Source organism: Lycium ferocissimum, chromosome 5 (assembly GCF_029784015.1).
Source record: "Lycium ferocissimum isolate CSIRO_LF1 chromosome 5, AGI_CSIRO_Lferr_CH_V1, whole genome shotgun sequence".
NCBI lineage: Eukaryota > Viridiplantae > Streptophyta > Magnoliopsida > Solanales > Solanaceae > Lycium > Lycium ferocissimum.
This window is the reverse complement of record NC_081346.1, coordinates 1,365,990-1,386,666: the sequence shown is the minus strand read 5'-3', so window position 1 is coordinate 1,386,666 and position 20,677 is coordinate 1,365,990. Positions and strand designations below refer to the sequence as shown.

At 37.8% G+C, this 20,677-nt stretch overlaps 3 protein-coding genes and 1 long non-coding RNA gene across 4 annotated transcripts; 2 read left to right on the top strand and 2 right to left on the bottom strand.

The window, feature by feature from the left end:
- Positions 1 to 1,505: 1,505 nt before the first annotated feature.
- On the bottom strand, positions 1,506 to 5,473 carry LOC132058603 (uncharacterized). Its single transcript, XM_059451060.1, has 3 exons — positions 4,863 to 5,473; positions 2,187 to 4,786; positions 1,506 to 1,747 (listed from the first exon to the last, which is right to left on the bottom strand). Exons 1-3 carry the CDS (start codon positions 5,471 to 5,473, stop codon positions 1,506 to 1,508), a joined length of 3,453 nt encoding a protein of 1,150 aa, XP_059307043.1.
- A 1,263-nt stretch (positions 5,474 to 6,736) lies between these two features.
- LOC132058060 (uncharacterized) lies at positions 6,737 to 7,971 on the bottom strand. Its single transcript, XR_009415175.1, has 4 exons — positions 7,572 to 7,971; positions 7,433 to 7,500; positions 7,261 to 7,356; positions 6,737 to 6,776 (listed from the first exon to the last, which is right to left on the bottom strand). It is a non-coding gene; the product is annotated as an uncharacterized LOC132058060 (long non-coding RNA).
- Positions 7,972 to 12,548: 4,577 nt separating this feature from the next.
- Positions 12,549 to 14,011, top strand: LOC132058059 (EPIDERMAL PATTERNING FACTOR-like protein 6). The gene is made up of 2 exons (XM_059450625.1): positions 12,549 to 13,091; positions 13,483 to 14,011. The coding sequence occupies exons 1-2, from the start codon at positions 12,972 to 12,974 to the stop codon at positions 13,723 to 13,725; spliced, it is 363 nt and encodes a 120-aa protein (XP_059306608.1). The 5' UTR covers positions 12,549 to 12,971; the 3' UTR covers positions 13,726 to 14,011.
- Positions 14,012 to 15,038: 1,027 nt separating this feature from the next.
- On the top strand, positions 15,039 to 19,689 carry LOC132055329 (coatomer subunit zeta-1-like). The gene is made up of 6 exons (XM_059447091.1): positions 15,039 to 15,209; positions 15,733 to 15,892; positions 16,717 to 16,864; positions 16,965 to 17,042; positions 18,288 to 18,372; positions 19,442 to 19,689. Exons 1-6 carry the CDS (start codon positions 15,186 to 15,188, stop codon positions 19,499 to 19,501), a joined length of 555 nt encoding a protein of 184 aa, XP_059303074.1. The 5' UTR covers positions 15,039 to 15,185; the 3' UTR covers positions 19,502 to 19,689.
- Positions 19,690 to 20,677: the final 988 nt, after the last annotated feature.

Sequence of the window (20,677 nt, the reverse complement as noted above, 5' to 3'; positions counted from 1 at the left end):
TGCAAACCCTAGGTTTTGATCATAAAATCATGTTAGAAAGGGATTAGGAACTTGAATTCAACCTAGAATCATGGTAACACTTACCTTGTATGGTTCTTGAGGCTTGGGACTTGTTCTTATTGACTTTAGGGTAAATTTTCGTGAATGGGGTCTTTGGGGAAATAAACCCCAAACCTTAAATATAACTGAAAACGCGTAAACCCGACTTTTTGACCTGAATCCGACCCGATTCGCGATTGGTCCGCGATGCGGGACCATCGCGCAATGTTCTGCAGCTCAATACTCAGACTTGCGCGATCGGCCCGCGATGCGGGGCCATCGCACGCGCCCCCACGCGCCTGAAAAGGCGGCGTGTGTCGGTTCTGCACAGTGTTCGGTAAAATGGACATAACTTCTTGTACGTAACTCCGTTTGGGCTGGGCGACCTACCGTTGGAAAGCTATTTCAAATATCTACAACTTTCATTGAGGAAGTGTTTCCAAATTCACAACACATTTTCATGAAAATCGCCCAGAAGACAGACCTACCAAAACTTAGGCGAATTTAAGAGGCCTTAAGAACTTCACTAATTGGTTTGACTTCAAAACGACCATCCTCCACCCGAATTCACCAAGAATGGATTCATATAGATAAAATATCATCTTAATACTAGATTTTTACATATTCACACCTAGTTCAAGTTTACGGGGTGTTACATTATCCCCCCCCTTAAGATCATTCGTCCTCGAATGAGGATAGTATTCTAGGAAGGTAATTTACCAACATGAATTTTAACCACACAATCACCTTGTGCACAAATAGTTCAAAACTTAACTCATACCGAAATAGGGAACAAGTGAGGATATCTCTTCTTCATGTCCTCTTCCGCTTCCCAAGTAGCTTCCTCAGTATTATGATTTCGCCACAACACTTTGACCGACGCAACATCCTTTGTTCTCAACCTTCTAACTTGGCGATCCAAAATCTGAACTGGTTCTTCTTCATAAGATAAGGATTCATCAATTTCAACCTCTTCATGGTTCAACACATGAGAAGGGTCAGGTTTATACAACCTCAACATCGAAATGTGAAACACCGGATGAACCATGGACGGCTCAAATTCGGGCCGGTAATCTCAACTCATAAGCTACCTCCCCAACTCTTCTAGTAATCTCATAAGGACCAATGTAGCGAGGACTAAGCTTGCCCTTTCTGCCAAAACGCATTACCCCCTTCATAGGTGACACTTTCAAGAAAACCTTGTCACCAACAAAGAAATTCCAATTCCCTACGCCTTATGTCCGTATAAGACTTTTGTCTACTCGAGCGGTCTTTAGTCGTTGCACAATAAGATTTACCTTTTCGATCGCCTCATGAATTGAATCGGGACCCAACAACTCTACTTCCGTTGGTTCAAACCAACCAATTGGAGACCGACAACGCCTCCCATAAAGAGCCTCATAAGGAGCCATCGAATACTAGCTTGATAGCTATTATTGTAAGCGAATTCCACCAAAGGTAGGTGTTCATCCCAACTTCCTCCAAAATCGATTGCACAAGCACGCAACATATCCTCCAAAGTTTGAATAGTTCTCTGCTTGCCCGTCAGTTTGAGGATGAAAGGCAGTGCTCAGTTTCACTCTAGTCCCCAAACCTTCTTGAAACGTCTGCCAGAAATGAGCAGTAAATTGCGTACCTCTGTCAGATATGATGGATGTCGGAACACCATGCAACCTAACAATCTCCTTCAAATATAACTTGGCATAATCTGCCGCAGCATATGACGTTTTTACAGGAAGAAAATGGGCAGACTTCGTGAGTCTATCCACGATCACCCAAATTGAATCATACTTGGCCCTTGTGCGAGGTAAGCCTGCAACAAAGTCCATATTTATCACCTCCCACTTCCATTGAGGAATCTCAATGTTTTGAGTCAAGCCACCCGGCCTTTGATGTTCGGCCTTCACCTGTTGACAGTTCAAACACTTAGCCACAAAGTTAGAGATATCAACCTTCATGCTCTTCCACCAATAGTGTTGCTTCAAATCCTTATACATCTTGGTGGATCCCGGATGAACCGAATATTTAGAACTATGAGCTTCCATCATTAGTTCTTGTCGAAGACCATCAACATCAAGAACACACAATCGTCCTTGCAATCGCGAGAACACTATCGCCGTACCAACAAGTAAATGAAGTGTACTCACCCCTTTCTACTCCATCTCTCGGCTTTGCCAAAAGTTCATCATCATATTGCTTGAATTTAATCCTTTCTATAATATCAGACCGTGATGGCGTGATTCCCACTAACTCTCCATTTTCAGTTTCATCAAGTCTGACCCCAAGACTAGCAAGCCTTCGAATTTCCTTCCCCATGGGGATTTCATGTGCACGCAAATAAGCCAACGTGCCCATAGATTTCCTGCTCAAAGCATCAGCAACCACATTAGCTTTACCAGGATGATACAAAATGTTCAAGTCATAATCTTTCAACAACTCCAACCACCTCCTCTGTCTGAGATTCAACTCTCTTTGTTTGAAGATATACTGCAGACTCTTGTGATCAGTAAAAACATCACAATGCTCACCATACAGGTAATGACGCCAAATTTTCAAAGCAAATACCACAGCGGCCAACTCTAAGTCATGAGTCGGATAGTTCTTCTCATGCTTCTTCAACTGACGCGACGCATAAGCAATCACCTTACCGTTTTGCATCAACACACAACCCAAACCAATTCTAGAAGCATCGCAATACACCACATATCCACCAGACCCCGAAGGTAACGTCAAAATAGGAGCCGAAGTCAACCTTGTCTTAAGCTCTTGGAAACTCCTTTCACAAGCTTCAGACCACTGAAACTTAGCAGTCTTCTGCGTCAACTTAGTCAATGGCGAGGCAATAGATGAAAAACCTTCCACGAATTTCCTGTAGTAATTTGCCAAACCCAAGAAACTACGAATTTCCGTTGCACTAGTGGGTCTAGGCCAATCCTTCACTGCTGCAATTTTCTGAGGGTCTACTTTAATGCCGTCCCCGGTCACCACATGGCCCAAGAAAGCCACAGAATCAAGCCAGAATTCACACTTAGAGAATTTTGCATACAGCTCGTTCTCCTCAAGTGTTGTCAAAGTTATCCTCAAATGATTAGCATGATCTTCACGATTCTTAGAGTACACCAAAATGTCATCAATAAACACAATAATGAATCGGTCTAGATACGGCTTAAAAACACGGTTCATCAAATCCATGAATGCAGCAGGCGCATTAGTCAAGCCAAACGACATGACTAAAAACTCAAAGTGCCCATAACGAGTACGGAAAGCAGTTTTCGGGATATCCTCCTCTTTTATCTTCAATTGATGATATCCAGACCTCAGGTCAATCTTCGAAAAGAACTTAGCACCCTGAAGTTGGTCGAACAAATCATCTATCCTAGGCAAGGGATACTTATTCTTAATGGTCACTCTATTAAGCTGACGGTAGTCAACACACATTCTCAGGGAACCATCCTTCTTCCTAACAAACAAGACTGGAGCACCCCAAGGTGAGGAACTTGGTCGGATGAAGCCCTTATCCAACAAGTCCTTCAATTGATCCTTCAATTCCCTTAGCTCCGCTGGAGCCATACGATAAGGTGGAATAGAAATAGGTTGGGTGTCGGGGATAACGTCAATCCCAAAATCAATAACCCTATCAGGAGGAATACCAGGAAGATCTTCAGGAAATACTTTGGGATAATCACTGACTATGGGAACAGATGCAAATTCGGGTACTACGGCTTTTGTATCATTCACAGCAACTAAATGGTAAATACACCCCTTAGTAATCATCTTATGAGCCTTAAGATAGGAAATAAATCTACCTTTTGGCTTAGCAATTTCACCCTCCCACACAATAACAGGCTCCTCGGGAAAGGCGAAACGAACTAACTTATGACGACAATCCACATTAGCATAACACGCAGACAACCAGTCCATCCCCATAATTACATCAAAATCCACCATCTCAAGTTCATACAAATCAGCCATGGTCTCACGGCCTTTAATCACAACAACACAATTTCTATACACTCTAGAAGCAATAACAGGAACACCCGAAGGTGTATCAACAGCAAAGGGTTCCAACAAAGGTTCGGATTTCATACCCATATCAAGAGCAAAATAAGGAGTCACATAGGATAAATTTGAACCCGGATCAATCAATGAGTAAGCATCATGAGAACAGATGGTAAGGATACCTGTAACCACAGCGTCAGAAGCCTCAGCTGCCTCCCTACGAGTCAGCCCATAAAGTCGAGCTGTCCCTCCACCAGAGGTATTAGCAACTTCCTTTCCTTTGCCGTTGTTACGAGCATTATGATTATTATTGTTATCATTACCAGCAGGCGGATTTCTAGCAAATGCAGAAACAGACGGAACATTCTTTTGGTTATTCATAGCAGCCACCTCACGTAGCCACTTTCTGCATTCCCTCTTGATGTGGCCTCTAATCCCACAATGATGACAAATACGCTCTTCCCACCCTGGCGGGCGACTACTTCCCTGCGAAAACTTACTATTATTATTGTTTTTCTGGCCTTGCCTACCAGAAGGCACACTAGCATGCGAATAAGCTCCAGACTGAGCAGGTGCAGAATACCCTTTACTCTGCCCTCCCCTATAATTATTACCACTGAAACCACCCGCCGATCGGGCCTTCTTGTTTTGATCTCGATCCACCCTCTCTTCATTTTTCCAACTTTCTTGTTGTTCAGCAAACCCGACCAGAGATGAGAAAGTGCAAGTAGGAGACATAGCAACAAGACTTGATACGTGGTACCAAGCCTTTCACAAAGCGAGTCAACTTATGCTTTTCGGTCGGAATCATGTATAAAGCATACTTTGACGGACGAGTGAACTCCAGACTATACTCACGAACCGACTTATTACCCTGCTCTAGCTTTTCAAACTTCGTAGCCATAGCAATTCTTTCCTCATCAGACAAAAACCTTTCCATGAACGCCTCTTCAAATTCAGCCCATGTCGGAGCTAAAGCAGTGTCACCTCTCTCAGATTCCCACATCTCAAACCATACGTGAGCAACATCCTTCAACTGATACGAAGCAAGCCTCACAGCTTCTGAATCCTGGGCATCCATTGCCCTCAATGCCTTAAAGGTCTCATCTAAAAAGTGTTGGGGGTCGTCCACCTCTCGTGACCCAAAGAACTCTGGTGGCTTTAAGTCTAGGAACTGCTTAAATCTGCCACCACCATGAGGTCCCACACCTCCACGCTGTTGTTGAGCCACAACCAAAGCAGTCAACATTTGAATGGCCGTCTGCATAGTACCAATCTCAGGCACACCCGCAACAGGAACAGCAGAAGCAGGCGGTGCTGGGGGTGGTGCTTGGTTTCCAGCATCATTTCCATTATCAACATTCGCGCCCCCAAGATTTCGGTTAACTTTTGCGGGACGTCCTCGTTTACCATTTTTGGATCGCGTCTGAGTCATTTCCGCAAGGCACGAATTAATGAGCGAATTAGAACGATCCTAGAAAGGACTTTAAGCTCTACAAAGACAATCTAGAATCAAGAAGAATAGGAAACACCTATAAATGTCCCGGGAGTTTCTCGGTCATGCGCGTGGTGATCAAAGCCGCACAAGGAAAACTCCACTAGACACGGCTCCACGTACACCGACAATAATCCTAGGACGTATTTAAACCTAGGCTCTGATACCAAGCTTGTCACGCCCCAAAACCCACCCTAGACGTGACCGGCATCCGACGTCATGAACAACATCGGAAGAACCTAAGCAACACCATAATAATACTTGAACCCGCCAGGTTCAACATTCGCCTCCAACAGTTTATAAAATAAAGGTAAACGAATCACGCATATAAGAATTAAATCAGCGGAAGTCTTTAGTTATCTATGCTTGTCAAACATAACAACGTGCCCAAGAGTTAATCAATAACTCAATAACTACCCACAAATGTATACTAGGGAGCTTCTAAGATAAAGGATTAATAGTCGACTCATCGGGACGCGGCCGGACAACTAATGTAACAAATAAGTAAATCAACGGGGTGTCCCACGAACGAATGTGTGGGCTCACCAAATTATCCGCAACAGCAAGTCCTTCCTAAGCACCCGGAGTATCACGAACCCGCTTCTTCTTCGTTACCTAACATACCATCAAAAACAACAATGGTATGCCTGAGTACTTCGTACTCAGTGAGTGCCTCGGGGACAATGAATAATACGAAAATAGAGTAAAATAATACATGAAGAAATCAGTCTTGAAAATCATATGAAATCAACATAAGGGTAGTTATTCAGTTTATGTATCCCAATAATAAGTATCAAAACCCATTTATAAAGCCTCTTGTTAAGTTACAACTTCAAATATGCCCTTTTTAATCAATTAAGATAGTCATCAATAATTCCATAAGAGAATAAGAATGTCACACATGCCAATACGGGCTCAAGAATCAATCATATCGCGCATAGCGCACCACACCGACTATGTAGTACACGGTGGCTATCCTTCCTCCCGAATAGCTAGGCATAAATCACATCCCCAAGAATCAATAGCGAATCCGGACTATGTAGTACGCGGTGGCTATCCTTCCTCCCGAATAGCTAGGCATACATCAACCCCCGGGTAGCGAACCCGGCGGTGGCTATCCTTCCCCCGAATAGCTAGGCTTGAATCACACCCCGGGTAGCGAACCCCGGTGGCCACTCTTCCTCCCGAATGGCTAGGCAATGACACACTAGGATCCATAGTGGCTACCCTTCCTCCCGAGTAGCTAGGCCAAACACAACAACAAATTCATAGCATAGAAGCCGATTCACAATTTGTCTCAAAATAGTCACACCATCAAATAGCATTAAAGTTCATTATGCCATTACGAAAATCCATAATATCATAGATAATTACTTTATCATAGTTCCTTTGTAAAATCATCAATACCAAAAATTAACCATCATCACTGATCATCTCTTATAGAAGAAAATGATTCATAATATCACATACATATATAGGGTTTGTTACAATCTAGATTTAATGTGGGCTTGTCCCCTCACGCACATTAACCATTAATCAAAACATGTAATAAATTTCGAGAGTGTAAAACCAATTCATCATATCATTCAACACATGCTTTTATAAAGAATCAATCTTTCAAGAGAGTTTGCAAAAGAGACATATCAATTACCTTTATATTCAAAAAGGATTTTATTTTTAAAGAGACATACAAATCACCAATAAGATTTTTAAAAGGGGAGACATACCTTAATTTGTTAAACAAGGTTTAACAAATCACTTTTCTAATGAAGAATACCCAAACCCTAGCTTGAATTACTTTGGAAAGAATTATGTTGCAAACCCTAGGTTTTGATCATAAAATCATGTTAGAAAGGGATTAAGAACTTGAATTCAACCTAGAATCATGGTAACACTTACCTTGTATGGTTCTTGAGGCTTGGGACTTGTTCTTATTGACTTTAGGGTAAATTTTCGTGAATGGGGTGCTGGGGAAATAAACCCCAAACCTTAAATATAACTAAAACGCGTAAACCCGACTTTTTGACCTGAATCCGACCCGATTCGCGATTGGTCCGCGATGCGGGACCATCGCGCAATGTTCTGCAGCTCAATACTCAGACTTGCGCGATCGGCCCGCGATGCGGGGCCATCGCACGCGCCCCCACGCGCCTGCACAAGCGACGGGTATCGGTTCTGCACAGTGTTCGGTAAAATGGACATAACTTCTTGTACGTAACTCCGTTTGGGCTGGGCGACCTACCGTTGGAAAGCTATTTCAAATATCTACAACTTTCATTGAGGAAGTGTTTCCAAATTCACAACACATTTTCATGAAAATCGCCCAGAAGACAGACCTACCAAAACTTAGGCGAATTTAAGAGGCCTTAAGAACTTCACTAATTGGTTTGACTTCAAAACGACCATCCTCCACCCGAATTCACCAAGAATGGATTCATATAGATAAAATATCATCTTAATACTAGATTTTTACATATTCACACCTAGTTCAAGTTTCTCAATCATACATATCTTTTCAAGAAATCAACCAAACAATTTTCTTCCTCCATTAACACACACATACATACATTTTCTTTCAAACACACATTTAATTTCTCAATCATACATATCTTTTCAAGATACACACATTCAACCCATTTTCTTCTCTATTAGCGTACATAATTCAATTTCATCATCAATCATACATATCTTTTCAAGAAATCAACCAAACCATTTTCTTCCTCCATTAACATACACACACATTCAACTCATTTTCTTCCTCCATTAACACACACACATTCAATTTCATCATCAATCATACATATCTTTTCAAGAAATCAACCAACCCATATTCTTCCTCTATTAACACACACACATTCAACCCATTTTCTTACTCCATTAACACACACACATTCAATTTCATCATCAATCATACATATCTTTTCAAGAAATCAACCAACCCATTTTCTTCCTCCATTAACACACACATACATTCAACCCATTTTCTTCCTCCATTAACACACACACATTCAATTTCATCATCAATCATACATATCTTTTTAAGAAATCAACCAACCTATTTTCTTTCTCCATTAACACACACACATTCAACCCATTTTTTCAGCAAAACCCATTTCAACAGATAGAAAATCAACTCAAAGATCCAATATTAAGCTGAACCCATTTCTAAAAATAGAAAATAAACTCAATGATTCAATTTTTTGATCTTAAACTCTTCAATTTCAAGATTCAATTTTCTTCAACTGAACCCATTTCCAACATAAGTCAAAAGCTAATAAAGAACTAAACAAATACAGAAAGAGAGAGAGATATGATACATACGTAAGTGTTGAGTTGTCGAATGGCGGAGAGAAATTGTTGTGCTTAAAATAAGTAGGAAGAAGATGTTTAGCAAATTCAGGTGGATTCCAAACAACAAAATTATGACCAATTTGAGTCCATGATACAATATCATATGTTTGTGAATCATCAGCCATTTCATATGTCTTTAATAAGAACGACGCCGAACCTCCGCCGCCGCGGAGGCAGTGATTATATCCATATATCTATAGAGAGAGAAAGAAACAGAGAAGAAATTATAGTAGATGAGTAATGGAGTATCAACGTGGCACTGACGTGGCGCCGATGTGGCAGAGAGTGTGCAACACTCTCCACTGTACAACTGGGCATCAATTTTTTTTTTTTGTGTCACGTCAGCCGAAAAAGGCTACAAAAATACAGAAAAAATAAGGCCAGGGGGTAATAGGTCGTCCGCAAAGATTGGATGCGTCATAATTAATCCGAGTATACGTTGGGGGGTATTTGTGTATTTTCTTTAATTGACTGGTCGATATGGGCATAAGTTCTTCAAGGACGCTGACATAACTTGCGGATATTATGATGCGTAATTTTCCTTATACACATAAGTTCTATTTTAAGGGGCAAAAATTAAAGACTAGCACAAAATAGGGAAATAATGCAAATGACACAAATCCTGCATAAAGCAACATGGGCCTGAGTAGTATCTCTTAACAACAACAACAACATAACATACCCAGTGAATCCCACAATGTGGAGTCTGGAGAGGATAAAGTGTCTGTGACCTTATCCCACGCGGGGCTCGAATAGCATCTCTAAAGATTAAAATAAAGGAAAGGGACACAAATGGCCACCGGGGTGAAACTATTAACATCCGATAGCCCAAGAATCTAAAAGGTAATTTTTTAGCCTTTCTCAAAATAATTTCATTTTCTAATCATTTTTCAACTAATTCCAATATATGAATATAAACTGTATCATTCTTGTATAGAAAGTGTATATATGTATATAAACTGTATCACACCTTGGGGCCTGAATAGCATCTCTAAAGATTAAAAAATAAGGGAAAAGGACACAAATGGCCATCGGGGTGAAACTATTAACATCCGATAGCCCAAGAATTTGAAAGGTAATTTTTTAGCCTTTCTCAAAATAATTTCATTTTCTAATCATTTTTCAACTAATTCCAACATATGTATATAAACTGTATCATTCTTGTATAGAAAGTGTATATATGTATATAAACTGTATCATACATATAGAAAATGTACGCTCTTTTCAACCCTTTTTTTTGTTGGGACCTCTCAATGTCCTTTAATAAAGGAAACACTTTCGCTAGAGGAAGGGGTTGAACCTTCGACCTTGTGGTAACAGCCACACGCTCTAACCAACTCAGCTACTCCAGCTGCCTGCTTGGCAAATTAAGAATACTATACTAAAACGGCTGATTTATGCAAACACTCCATTTTTTAAGCCACCGCATTTAGATTTTATCCCTTTAAAAATTGTGCAAATTTAACCTTTGAGAAATTCCCTTTCAGACAACATTGTTGCTCATTCTTTTCAGATAAAATATGATACTGTTGTCTATCATTTGCTATTTACATAACTTTAGATCGACTTCTAATGTTTATGCATAAAATTTTTAGTGTACTCAAAAGAGATCTTTAGATCATAATTTAAATGGTTCATAACTTACTCCTAAGGGAAATTTAAAAAAAAAAAAAAAAAAGGTCATTTAGTAATAGATGTTCTAAAAGAACAATTTACAAAAATTTATGAATTTGCATCTGCCCAGCGGGTCCACTAACAATCGCCATTTTGTTGCTTCATGGCTTCATGCACACTCCTTTACTGTACCCGAAAGTGAGAATAGGCATAAAGAAAGATCAAAACCACAAATTTCAGCTAGAATTTGATTGGGACCAGATGGCTAGCTAGTTGGATAAATGAATTAGACGCACCAACATATAAGGAAAAAAGGTTTTTTAGCGTATAGCCTTTAATACCTACACTACTACAATTTTCTCTTTTAGGTGTTGTATATTTTAAGCCCAATATATTAAACTGTTCAACTTGAACACAGAAAGCATGGTCATTGAATGACAGAAACCACAGTGTATCATCAAATCATTCACTGATTGACGTCAATGAAAATGATACTCCATAAACAGTACCAAAATGAAACCACTCTGAAATATACATGATGTTGTTTACCTAACCTGTCTTAATCCATACTTTTAACTCCACCAACATCCCTCAATTTCACTAATAACCATTTCCTGCAGAACACACTGACCAAATTGGTTATTGGTCTTACTATTAACTTCAATCTTTTAGACGAGTTACAACTTCGTCTACGCATTCGATAGAATTCAATAATTTTGACTCAAATCATGTATTTATATTTAAAAATCCACTTAAGATGTAAATAATCAAGAATTCAATAAACTGTAATTTCTTGAATCAAGAAAACATAGGCTGTTATATTACATTCCTACTACCTGACTTGTCTGGACATGCTACTTCACTGCCACTCATCAGCTAGTACTACAGCAAAAGAAAATGAAAAACAGTGCATTGAATGGTACTTATCAGCTTTCCTTTTATATGTACTTGCTTCCCAGATTTGGTTTCACAGTTCTTACCTCAAATGTTAAAAGAACCAAACAAAAGAAAAGCTTGTTTAATTATTGGCTCCTCATTCTTCTCCATTATTTATTGCAACTCATTATTCAATGCTGATGCTGCAATCAGCTGCACTTACTTCACTTAGTTTAACTTTAGCCTAATAGTAAAAAAGTCAATGGAAGGCTTCATTTCTTTGGTAAAATAAAATTCAGAAACCCTTGCATGGTCCAATAGAAAATCAAGCTCTTCTTTTTGGATAACAAGAACTTTTTGGGTCACATTGCTTCCCTATCTATGAAAGTAGTTAACTACTAAGTAGTTAATACATTTTTTGTTTAGGCTTAATATATAGTGAACTCTTTAAATTTGTTAGGATATTCCATTTAGACACTCGAACTAATCCCTCGTTTAATTGAACACTTAAACTCCTAATAAATTGTTCCAATTAGACACTTTCAGTTTAAATTTTGGAAAAAAGTTTGCGCGTTTTCATTCGTCTATTAGGTAGTTAAGTTGACCGCATAAATATGACATCTCTTTTAATTATACGCATCAACCTCAAGTAGTTTAATTATACGCATCAACCTCAAGTAGAAAATGTTTGGAATTTTTACGACTTATTGAGGAGAAAGCGTATAATTAAAGGAGATGAAATATATTACTATATTGTTAACTTAACTGTGTAATATATGAATGAAAACAAATGCAAAAAAAAAAGTTTCAAAATTTGCCACAAAATATTAATGGGCTGGCTATGTATTCAGCCTATTGTTTAAGTTCTGTTTACTAATACAGATTTAAATCATTTTGGTACTGAATCTATCAGATATTGATTCTGTGTACTTATTTCTTGAATTAAAAACTGAAAAAAATTTAAAGAAAGATTTTTTTTTGCTTGTCCAGTTTCAAGAATGTGACCAAAAGAGGGAATAGGTGGCTCTGCAGTCTAGGCACCCACAATTTTCCCTTTTAATTAACCTGCCATTTCTATAGGCTGCTGTATTCAGGTTTTACTTACAACCTAAAAAGGGTACTTCCAGTTTCATTTCAAGATTTGAAGCAACGTGTACATAGAGGAACAAGAAAAGAAAGAAAGAAAATAGATTAATCATAAGTTGAATTGAGTTGTCAAAATAAGACTAGTAGTACAACTAATACTATTATTCAAGGAAAAAAAGTTGTAAAGTTGTAGGCTTTTTGCCAGAAAAATGCAGGAAAAGATAATACTATCACTTGTTTGAGAAGCAAAGATTTCGTTTTTACCGATACAAAAACTTACAGGGAGGCTTAGAGAAATCCAAGGAGCTTTTTGGTAAATGGGAGTTTGAGAATTTTGACCCTCCTATTTTTCCTTTGCTTCCTTTATAAAGCTATCACGATATGTACACACTTGAAGTGAACCAAATGATCAATCTTCAATTATTCTAAATCCTCTGTTTTTGTCTGATAGCTCTGTCTCTTTCTCTTTCAAGACTTTCACTGCCTATAAACATTGGTGTGCAGGTAGAAAATGAAGGGTAAATTTTGCTGTTTTCTCTTAATCATATTTGCACTTTGTTTAGCCTGTGTTAGAAGCAGGCCTTTGGCACCAAATCAACAATCTCTTCAGAACAAATTGAGTACAAATGAGGTAACTCTCAAAATCCTTTGTCTTTGATTTCTCTTTTTTCTTAGGCGGGCTTTTGGACATAAGAATTGTGAAATTTGAAAGGAAGTGGCAGTAAGTATTTGTTTTCAAGTTGAAAATGGTGGAGTATTTAAATATTGGATTTGTGTTTAGATATGAATACAAATTAGAGTTGTTTTTGAATTTTTTTGAGATTGATTTGGAATGAAAATTAACTTTTTGAAATTTCTTGAATTCCAAAAAATGAAAATTGTAACAATTCTATGTCCAAACAGTTTTCTGGAATAATATTTTGAAAAAAAAGCCAAACTATCCCCGGCCAAACTGGCACTTAATCAGTTCATTGAAACGAACTAAACAATTTTTTTTTTTTTCAATTTTCTTCTCCCCCTAGGGAAATATGAGCACTGAAGTACAAGGACAAGTGAAGGAAGAAGAAGAAAATAGTAGTGTGAGTAAAGAAGAGAAGGTAATGCTAGGATCAAGTCCACCAAGCTGTGAGCACAAATGCTATGGATGTATGCCTTGTGAAGCCATACAAGTACCTACTAACACGGGTCGAGTTGGAGTTCAGTACACTAATTACGAACCTGAAGGTTGGAAATGCAAGTGCGGGCCTGCACTTTACACTCCTTAGTCCTACGCTAAATTGGAGTACTTTGATGTTGTATGAGTTAAAGAGTATGTATAGTGGGTCCTTAAGAAATTTTGTTGTTAGTAAATGTTTTGTAGAAAAAGAAAGAGTAAGGTAGTTTTCATGGATGGTTTAATCTTCTAACTCTTGGTTTAAATTTACTCTTATTAGTTTATTTACTCCAAATGCTGCTTTGACACTTAGTTTGATCTTGAGCAAAAAATTCAGTGGTCAATTTGTAATTTGAATCTCAATGGCTTCCTAATTACTGTTGTCCTTTTTTGTATTTTCTTCGTACAATTAACTGTATGAAATATACATCTTTTATGAAGATAAATTAATTATTTTTTAAACTACATGAGAATTACTACTAGCTAACTTAGGATTCAAAATGTACTTTAAAACAAGAATTTTGTGGTCATGGCAACCATGTCAAAGTCAAAACGTAAGGGTCTGATCAACATGATTCATCAACTAGACAAGAGTGATAGATTCATCAATCTATGAGCAAATGAATAAGCACTACTTTTCTTTGTTTATAATTTTCTCTAAAACAAAATTTATAAAGAAAAAGAAATGCCTAGGGCCTCACAAATATAGACGGGGCAAGTGCACAATAGCCGATTTGAGGATCTTCATAGCCAAAGTATATTAATTTTTGTAAGTTCGTGCCTTCAACATCAACTTCAGATTAACTGAAATTGAAGAATCCGCGTATGAAGCTATAAACTTCAGACAACGGGCCTAAGTTCATAATAAAATATATGAGATTTGACATGTTGCCTGTGCAAGCAAATTTAGAGTTTGGTTTGACATTCTAAAACTTCGGACTCTTATCTTATCTGAACTTTGATAACTCATTCAATTATTTTGCTCATAGTACCTCCACCTCATTTTTATTTCACTCATGGTACATTATCTATTTCATCATCCAAACTTAAATTATTCATGAATATCATTTTACTCATTTTCCCCTCATCCACAATACCTCAACTTCATTTATTATTTTTTAGCACGAAATTAGTCCAAATTATAAAGAAATTTAAGGGAGTTTACAATAAGATAACTAAAACAATTGGAACAAAAAGAACATTACATATTCTAGTCGTATAACACTTAGTGTCATGAAATTTGTTAATGAACACTGAGCAAAACTTTTGAAGTCGAAGAGGAGGAGGAAGAGTTTACCAAATCGGCTACAAGTTAAATAATTTAAGAAAAATGAATATATAGCTTTAAGAATGGGCTATCGAGTGCAATTGCTACACTATAGAGATGGGCTGGGCTTTGATTGAACTCTCAAAAGGTTCATCACGCTAATCCCTCATTAACGGCCCAATATTAGCCTCACCAAAAAATATTTATTCTAATCACCCCCCACACTTTCCAAATCCGACACAAACAGCACTCCTTCACTGCAAATCAACCAGAAATTTTCACCGTAGTGAATCCTTCTTTCATCAATGGCTGGTTTCCTTCTAAATCACGTACGTTTTCTTCCTCTTCATCTCTAGCACTTTTTAAATTTTGTGCAAGATTTATTTCTACTAAAATAAGAATTCTTCAATAAAGTTTACATTTTTTCGCAAGATCTGATATTTCAATGCTCAATCGCCTTTTGATTTCAATCAATTAGATCTCACTCGGTACAGAAGCACATATCACGGTTTAATTTTTAGAAATTAGTATATTGAGGAAGAAATTGTTTAATAAGATACTCTCTTCGTTCGTTCATATTTACTTGTCCATGTTTGACTTCGCAATAAATAAAATGACAATCTAACATGATTTAAAAGTTGTGCATCCAATAACTATTCCTTGAAGTTAACAATCGAATAATTAATAAGAAGGGCAAAATAGGTATAAAATGGTAAATTATCTCTTGGTTTTCCAAACTGGACAAGTAAAAGTGGACATCCATTTTTAGTATACTGGACAAGTAAAAATGGATGAGGGAGTAGTTTGGTACTTGCCTGATGTGAGTGAATGGTGATTTGTTTGATTGTGTAGGATTCTTGTCCTGTGATAAAGAACATACTTCTTTTGGATTCGGAAGGGAAGCGTGTAGCTGTTAAATACTATTCTGATGACTGGCCGACTAACAGCGCCAAGCTTGCCTTTGAGAAGTCCATTTTCACCAAGACTCAAAAGACAAATGCTCGGACCGAAGGTATTGCTTAGAGATCTATTCTCGCTTGAATGATCTTCGATCTTCATGTCTGAATTTCTACTTAGCATGCTTCTGTGGAATACAGTTGCATTTGCTTTCTTATTCAGTATCCGGTGGATTCTGGTGATAACCATATTTTCCTGATGTTCTTCGTCGTCTCACTAAGAGTACAAAAATGGTCCCTTATGTTTGATGGTAGGTTCAAAATAGTCCTTAAAGTATGCACTTAACAATTTTGGTCCTTCCGTAAAATATTTACTTAAAGTATGCACTTAACAGTTTTGGTCCTTTAAGTTTACCAAAAGTTAACACTTTTGGTCTCCGTAAAATATTTACTGAAATTTATCGGTTAGATTCGATGGGAACTATGAAAAAAAGGAAATTAGAGGGAACTCACATTTAGAGGTACAATATTTGTAGTTTTTGCTATTTTTAATTTATTTCTAGAGTTTGGTGTGCAGCCTTTTGAGGTGTAATTTTTGCTATTTTTAATATCTTTTAGTGTTAGCGTTCTTTTGTGTTGCATATTTTAAGATTTGATGGGACCTTCTTGGTGTTTATAGTTAAATCATTTTTTTCCATTGTTTCCGTCATATCTAACCGGCAGAGTTCATAAATATTTTTTGGAGACTAGAAGTGTTAACTTTTGGCAAACTTAAAGGACTGAAACTGTTAAGTGCATACTTAAGGGACTATTTTGAACCTACCCTCAAATATAAAGGACCATTTTTGTCGGTTTTCTGATTTCTCTAGCTACTGTGAAAGGTTTGATTTTGAATGTGCTTAATTTGTTTGGGCTTACCTTTTAAATTTTCTATCTGCAGCTGAAATAACAATGTTTGAGAACAACATTATTGTTTACAAGTTTGTGCAAGACCTCCACTTCTTTGTCACTGGAGGTGATGAGGAAAATGAACTAATTCTAGCCACTGTACTTCAGGGTTTCTTTGATGCAGTTACCCTTCTCCTAAGGTATTTTTAGTAAAGGCTTTAAAACTTCTCCGTGATTTCAGAATTGAGATCTCTTGATCTGTGCAAATTTGCTGATTAATCCACCGTGTAATTGTTTCAGGAATAACGTTGACCAGAGGGAAGCACTTGAGAACTTAGATCTTATTCTTTTATGCCTTGATGAGATTGTGGATGGAGGGTAAGTCTAGCATGTAGTCTTTGGCTTTCCCCAGTATTTCACTTTCCATATCTTGTTTTGTTGTTGTCATGGAATATTAAATTTATTACTTGTTCAAGCCAAAGAATATAAAAACAAGATATAATTGGCGCAATGCTTTGGAGTTGAGTGTAAATGCAAATAGGAATTTAGCCTGCGTTAATGAAGTTGAAGAGAATCCTCTGTGCAAATATGTGTTCAGACTTTTTACAGGAGACTCCATGGTAGTTACTCTTGAGTATTGGGTCTTTATTTGTTGTACAGATAGACAACAAATTCCTAGTTACGAACCGACACTGGCGCGGGAGAATTTCTCGGTTATCAAAGAAAAGAATATAAGAAACTCATTGTTTAACATTTGTCCGTCCACACTCTTGTAGGACTGGACAGTGGCTTGCATTGTGGATGCATTTTGTTTAATCACCCGAAACAACATTACCTCTCTTACCTACCTAAATGGTTCTCAGGTAAAGGAGAAAATCCTCTTGCAAAAACTAAATAATGCTTGTACACGTATAAAATCACCTATATAGGTAAAACCAAGGACAGTATTGCAATGTGCTTTTGACTTGGCCATGGATATGGGTTCCCCTCAGTAGTTTTGCATTTCCTTCCCTTATATAGAAAAAGAAAGAGTTGAAAATAAAGAGAGAACCGGAGAAGGTAGAGTACCATACTTCTTATTAGACAGACATGCTCATTTTCATCAGCTTTTGGGCGTATCTTATGGAAATCAAACAAACAGATTTTTCATGTGAAAGCTGAACGCATGGCTGCTAGTTGGAGGGTGTAAACAATTAGCTCACTGCAGAGCAGAATAAATTTATTCTATGCTGTTGTCACCAGGAAATTTTGCTCCATTGTGCCGTAATCCAAGCTTTAGTTTGCCGGTTTTTATTGTCTTCTTATTTTTTGCCATGATGGAATAACAGGTTTTGATATCTTGGGAATTTGACATTCGTTTCATAAGTGAACCGAAAGAGTGTTTATTCAAATGCAATTCCTTCAGTATTTTGATTGTAATCTAGCTCTCTTGTCATAGGATACTTTTATTGGTCTAGTTGTCCGCCAGCTTTTACAAAGTAGATAATTAACAACTACTATTACTGTTATGGTTCAAGTACCATATTCATCCTATTAACCACTTTGCATTGTTGCCTTCTGTTCCAACTTCTACAATCGACATTTTTACTGAAGCTTTTTGGTTTTTTGGAATGCATGCTGCAGGATGGTGCTAGAAACTGATGGTAATGTTATTGCTGGAAAAGTCTCCAGTCATAACATGGATGATGGAGCACCCTTGTCCGAACAGGTAAGCAACATGTTCTTTCTATTGCTGAATCATACTTTAATGGCGGTATAATTGTTAGGATTGTAGAATCAATTTACCTTTCCTTGCCTTCTTATAAAGGTTCATCAATCTTATGGATTATAGGACAGATAACAGGCTTAATAGATCCCGTAATTAACAACACCCTCCCCCCCACCCACCCACACACACACACACACAAAACATCCCTTGCAAAGGTCTGAAAATCAAGCCATTCTTGGTCTATAATGTTGCTTAGGCTGAAACTGAAAGGGGCAGTGGGGCACCGGAAATTTTCTAGTGGGCAATGTTTTAAAACGTCTCATACTCTAGGCTTAGCTAGAACCATTTTGCAGTTAATGTTTTCTAGACTAGGTTTGTAGTTAGAAATCTCCTAGATTGTCCCAAAATGCCCCGGGCGCCTTCTTTAGCTTATAAAGAAAGCAACTGCTTTGACCCGCAAGGGTGGCTCAGTTGGTTGAGCATGGGGCTTTCATAATGGAGGTCTCAGGTTCGAAACCCCCTGCCAACGACAGCTGGGGATTTGCCTTCTGGGTCGAGCTCGTCGCACGATGTTTGCCTAGTGCTGGTTATCTCTCCTGTGTGGTTTGCGAGCTATTGCACAGGAGCTGGGTTTACCCTGTGCGCACCCAAAGGGTAGCGGCTGCCGGTTCCCATGTCAATCCAAAAAAAAAAAAAAAAAAAAAAAAGCAACTGCTTTGGTAATGTTCATAGTAAATTCATTTTTTGTTAGATTATAGTAGTTAGTTTTACAACAACTACTCCTCAGCGCATCCCCCCCCCCCCCAAAACCCCCACAACCACCCAAGTTGGCTTGTTAGCGTGAAGTTCTTGTAGCATAGCCTTTAAATAAGAAGCTATTGCATATTAATCAGTTGAAGGAATCCAAACCAAACAGTAAATGTATCCAATGGCTGAACTGATTTGAAGACTTCTTGCAAATATGTATCTAGTTTTGTTCTCAAACAACTTAGTTGAAATGTTCATCATCTTGGCTTTCTCTGTTTATTTGAAGTATTTGTTTTATCTTAATGTGTCTTGCAATTTTCAGACTATTACTCAAGCTTTGGCAACAGCGCGCGAACATTTGACAAGATCACTTCTCAGATGAATTTTCTTCAAATTTGCTAGAGCAATTATTTTTGACGTAATTCTTTATGATTCTATTTTGTAGTTATTTTTCTTTATGATGGTGATGTTGCGTATCAGTAGAGTCGTTCATTTTAAACCATTTCAAAATGTTCTACTGCCTGTACTAGAGTAAGTGGAGGCCAGCCATTATGCAATTTGGATCGACATTTTATTATGTGTTTCTTTAATGGGATAACTACATAGCATAACTAACATTAGTACATATTTATATTTAGTAGCTATAGTTTAAAATAAATACATTCCATAGCTAATAATTATATGATAAATACAACTTATAGCTATATATATATATAAAATAAAATACCCCATCATCACATTATTCACTTCCAACCAAATCCTCCCATCTCTCTCTCCCCCCTCTCCCCCACCCATGCTCTGTCGCCGGCGACCTTTTTCCGGCAAACTTTTACGGTCAGATCCGGTCAGATCTTGGCCGGATCTGACCGGATATACATCGGATCTTCACCGATTGGCCTCTCGTCCTTCTCCGGCGAACTTTTACAGCAGATCTTGGCTGGAGCTCTTCAAATAACATCAAAGACACATAAATTCAAATTGAGGAAGTTATTACTCTTGCTGTAGTTGGGATAATTCATAAACCAGACCCTTATTACTGTACTTTGTAATGAATGTTTTCAGGAAAGCAACAAACGGGGCACTCCACATACAAAATCAAACAAAAATTTCCCAACTGAACATTGACGCCGCCATAAGGGTTGTTCTTTGCGAAATTTCGAGCAGCCGGAAATCGTTGACAGATCTGGAAAAGTGTTCATTGTCGTCGAAAAGTGTACATCGTCGTTGAAAATCGTTGACAGATCTGCAAAAAACGGGGCACTCCATATACATCAGATCTTCATCGTCGACAAGTGTTGCTTTGTCGGAGTTTGGCCGACGGTGGCTTTTCCGGTACCGGATCTGAAAAATCAAGTTTCTTTTTCAGTGTATTCATTAATTTTTTAGCATACAATTCATTGTATTCATTAATTTTTTCGCTATATTTGTCGTATATTTACCGTGTATACAATGTTTTTCACTTGTATTTATTAATTTTTTGGTGTATCTATATTGTATTCAGTTTTTTTCGCCTGTATCTGTTGTATACATATCGAAAAATACGATGTTTTTGTGTAAT